Below are 4,649 nucleotides of genomic sequence, written 5' to 3'. Positions count from 1 at the left end.
ACTTTGACTAAACCTTTCTTAACCTTTACTAAAACCAAAATTTCCTCACTTTTTACCTTGCCGTGGCCGAACCATTGAGAAGGAAAAACAAGAAAGAAATTTCATCTACAACCTCAAATTCTTGCTTGAATCTTGAGTTTTAACCAATAATCTTGCAAACTACTCCATAGAAAGTGATAACTAAGGAAGAATAAAGGCCTGATTGAAGAGATTTTGGAGGAAGAAGCACTAAGTTTTCATCTTTTTTGGGGTTTTAAGGTATCTATGGCAAGAAATTTCTCTTTACTTTTAATACTTGCACACTAGTGGTTTATAGTTGAATATTGGTAGTTTTATGAGAAATTTCATGGTTTGAAATAGAGATTTCGAAATTTTCAGCTTTCATGGTGCAATTTCAGCCCTTATATGATGCTTATGGTTAGCCATGATTTGATAGATTTGCTATGCAAAATATCTAGTTTTTATATGTTAGTTTGACGTGCTTAAGGAAAATTTTAGCTTGTATGTGGAATTTCAGCTTAGGGTTTCCAAAAATTCAGCTTGATTATGGTTGGTTTTTGAGCTATAAATTTGCTATATTTGGGTGGTTTTGTGGCCTTAATCAAGTGTATGTTATAGCTTATGACTTGTGGTTGTGGTTGAGGTTGATTTGAGATGAAATTTGGTGTTGAGTTTGGAAGGAAAAGTAAAGAAAATAAGGGGAAGTGCCGTCCAAATTTTGAGACAGCTTGTTTCCTTCAAGTTTGGGTTGATTTTGCGATAAACTTGCTTAAGGTGCTTGATAAATCTATAAGCTTTACTTATGTGTTGAAATGGAAGAATTTTCATTGGTATTTTCCCCATTTTGCTGGCCGAAATTTAGCTTGTTGGCCAAGTGATAGCGACGTCTATTACCTTGTTGTTTTCTAACCTTTTCATAATTGGTTTTGGCCAAAACTTGTTCAAAACATTGGTTAAGCCATTGGTGTTTGAATTTGAGTGAAAACTATGAAGATTGGGAGGTGAAAAACCTCATGATTGTACTTGTTTCATGGTTACGAAAAATTCTGGTTTTGAGGGCAGTTTTGTACCTTGCTACCTTTTAGCCTCAAAGTCTTCAGTTTGGAAGTCTTTTGGACTCGACCTAAGTGAATGTGAATTTTCAATGATCAAGTGATTGAATGTTACTTGTGCATGAATGTAAGTCTTTGGCTGAATTGGGCCCTTGCCCTTCGTTGCCTGTCAACTCGAACCAGAAGCAGACTCGGTCGGGCGGCTGGTGACCCTGGGATAGTGTTTTGGTATACTCGAGTATTACCACGAAATCTGGTGGAGAACTGGCCAGTGAATTCAATACAATGAAATCAATAAATGAATGACAATGAACACTAAAGGAGTTTTCACTGTTAAATGTTTTCAAATGAAGAAGGAATAAGGAAAATGGTTGGCGACTGAATGAATGAATGAATGGCTCCAAGTGAGCACGTATCCTTCCAATGAATGAATGTTTATTTATTGAATGACTATTTATTATTGTGCAAAGTGTTCAAACTGTTAAATGCCATACTTCCATGGTTTCTCTCCCCACCGGTGTTAGACGGTACACTACCAACGGTGAGCCCGGAGGACAACGAGTTATTTCACAGGCTACCAATATTGGAGGAGCTACAGGAGGTGGTATTTGCATTACCGGTGGACAATGCTGCTAGTCCTGACGGATTTGGAGCTGGGTTCTACCAAGGGTGTTGGGATTTCATTCATGTTGATTTACTGCTAGCCGTCCAGGATTTCTTCAAGGGAGCTCAACAACCACGGGCCTTCACGAGTGCTATGCTTATCCTTATCCCGATGGTGGTGGGGGCGTCCTAGTGGAGAGAGTTTCGTCCCATTGGCCTCTGCAATGTCAGCTCTAAGATTATATCAAAAATCCTGGCCAATCGGCTTAACCTGCTGCTCCTCAAGCTCATATCGCCTTGGCAGTCGGGATTTGTGCCAGGTAGAGGGATCACAGATAACATCCTCCTAGCCCAAGAACTAGCAATGGATATAGACAGGCGAGTGAGTGCCCCAAACATCATGCTGAAGTTAGTTATGGAAAAGGCATACAACAGGGTGGAGTGGAATTTCCTCATCTTTATGATGCGGCAGTTTGGTTTTTCCGAGTGGGCGATAGATTTGGTTTTCCGTACACTGTCCAATAACTGGTTTTGGGTCCTGATCAATGGTTTGCCAGCAGGGTTCTTCAAATCCTCCAGAGGGGTGCGTCAAGGCAATCCGTTATCACCGGCTCTATTTTTGTTAGTTGCTGAGTTCTTGGGGCATGGGTTGCAACGTTCTTTCGACCAGGAGGTGGATAGGTACTTTGTGTCGGCGGGCTCCCGAGTGCCATACTTGGCCTTTGCAGATGACATTTTGGTTTTTGCTAGATGCTCGAGCGACGGTCTGCAGGCATTGGGGAATATCTTTCAGCGGTACCAGGCATGCTTCGGACAGAGAATTAATGCCGGCAAGAGTTCGTTCCTAATCCCAAAGTAGGCGTCGGAAGAACAATGTGTATTGGTGGCCTCGACACTGGGTTTCCAATGACAGGGCTTCCCCCTCACCTACTTAAGGGCACCGGTGGCACGGGGTCGGGTGACTTGCATATTGTTTGACTCGGTTATTGCAAAATTGAGAGTCAGATTGCTTTTTGGAGCACATGGCTTCTGTTAGCAGGAGGCAAATTGGTGCTTCTGTGGCACGTTCTTAGCTCGATCCCTATGTACTTACTACAGGTTTTGTAGCCTCCGAAGGCAGTATTTGCTAAGTTGGGGAGAATTTGTAATGCTTTCTTATGGGATAAGTCACTGGAGTCCACGGGCATCCATTGTGTGGCATGGGAGAAACTATGCTACCCGGTGGAAGAAGGAAGAATAGGTCTGAGGTTATTCGAAGACATGTGTTTAGCCTTCGCCTGTAAGCTATGGTGGAGGTTGCGGCAACGGGAGTCTATTTGGGCACAATTCATGCATGCTAAGTATATCTGGGGAAGGCATCCTACTAGAGTGCAAGTTTCGAGGCCCCCAGGTCCTGGAGGCGACTGGAACAAGTACGAGAGAGAGCTGAGCAGCAGATTTGCTGGTGTATTGGGAGAGGATTCATAGATTTCTGGTATGATCATTGGCTCTTGGACTCCCCGCCGGCAGACATGGTTGCACTGGTCGACCCCCTCCATATGTTGGTGGCGGAGTTCTTTTCCGAGGACGGCTGGAAACTAGATAAGCTGAAGGAATGGATCCCTGATTGGGTGCTCCCACTGATACACGATACCCATATCTACCCGGAGCAGGAGGATCGCATGGTGTGGCTGAGGTCGTCAATAGGCGAGTTTTCGCTGAAAGGAGCATGGAACTCGATCCACCAACGCCGAGAGTCATCACAAGTCGATCGAATGGTGTGGAATGGTGTGACTCCCCTGAAATTTTCCTTTTTTGTCTGGCGGCTTGTTCGGGATATACTCCTTCTGGAGATGACGCTTAAGCGAGTCGGAATCCCGGTCGTCTCACGCTGCCTCTGCTGTGGACAACACGAAGAGTTGTGGAGGCACCTGTTCATAACGGGTCCGGTTGTAGTCCAGGTATGGAGACATTTTAGAAGGCGATTCAGTATTATCGAATCTATATTCTCGTCTATTTCGTCTATATTACTGACCTAGTGTTCCTCTAGCCCGGGGGGGGGGGAGGTGCGTCATATTCGGACTGTGGTGCCGTTGAGTGTACTATGGTGTCTGTGGAAAGCTAGGAATAATGCTAGGTTTGAGGGTATGAGACTCGACGACCCCAGGGTGATTAAGATGGTGGACCAATTGCTTGGGCAATTGAGCACAACAGGGGTTCTCTTGGCCACACACTTAAGGGGTGACACTGACGATCCATGGGCGGAGCTAGTGCCCCGGCCCATTCGTCAACTGTTTTCTGTGGCGGTGTCATGGAAGCGTCCGCAACCTCCTCTCTTCAAATTGAACACCAATGCCAGTGTGTCCCAAGGAAGGGCAACGGGAGGGGGCATCCTCAGAGATTCGAGTGGGCGGGTTGTTTTTGCATTCTACAAGGAGTTTGGTGATACGAAGGTCCTCACCGCGGAGGGCTTGGCACTTCTACAGGGGCTTCAATTTTGCCAGGAACGGCAGGTCCAGGGCCTCTTGGTGGAAGTGGATTCTCAAGTTTTGGTCCACTTGATCCAATCAGGGACGGTGTCAAAGTGGCCTCTATGCAACATGCTGCGTCGGATACGACATCTCTTAGCCTCGCTGGCCTCTTCATGTTCGCACATCTTTCAGGAGGCTAATTCTTCCGCCGATTTGATGGCAAATTTACGCTGGGGGACCGATTTCTTTTGCACGTCTCATCAGCAGCTGCCGAGTACGGTTCGAGCATCTATTCTTCTGGACGCTAGGGAGTTCTTGTCTGTATGACACCACCTTTCAATTGTGCCTTCGAGGTAATACTCTAGCTAGTTGCCTGACGGAAGGCACGCGATGTACTCTGTCTTTTTTGTTGGATTCCAATAAAAGAAGTAGATGATTTAATAAAAAAAAACACTTCACTTATTCGAGTTGCTTTGTATACTCTTAATTCAAAGATCTTTTTACACGAAAGACATTTTTAAATGAAAACCCCCGATTACTCAAT

At 45.0% G+C, this 4,649-nt stretch overlaps 1 protein-coding gene across 1 annotated transcript; it reads left to right on the top strand.

Moving 5' to 3' along the window:
• The first annotated feature begins 3,166 nt into the window (after positions 1-3,166).
• On the top strand, positions 3,167-4,432 carry LOC113771125. Its single transcript, XM_027315745.1, has 2 exons — positions 3,167-3,595; positions 3,674-4,432. The coding sequence occupies exons 1-2, from the start codon at positions 3,167-3,169 to the stop codon at positions 4,430-4,432; spliced, it is 1,188 nt and encodes a 395-aa protein (XP_027171546.1).
• The last annotated feature ends 217 nt before the right edge of the window (positions 4,433-4,649 follow it).

This window comes from Coffea eugenioides, chromosome 5 (genome assembly GCF_003713205.1).
Source record: "Coffea eugenioides isolate CCC68of chromosome 5, Ceug_1.0, whole genome shotgun sequence".
In the NCBI taxonomy this organism is placed as follows: domain Eukaryota; kingdom Viridiplantae; phylum Streptophyta; class Magnoliopsida; order Gentianales; family Rubiaceae; genus Coffea; species Coffea eugenioides.
The sequence above is the reverse complement of the archived record's forward strand: the minus strand, read 5'-3'. Positions and strand labels throughout refer to the sequence as shown.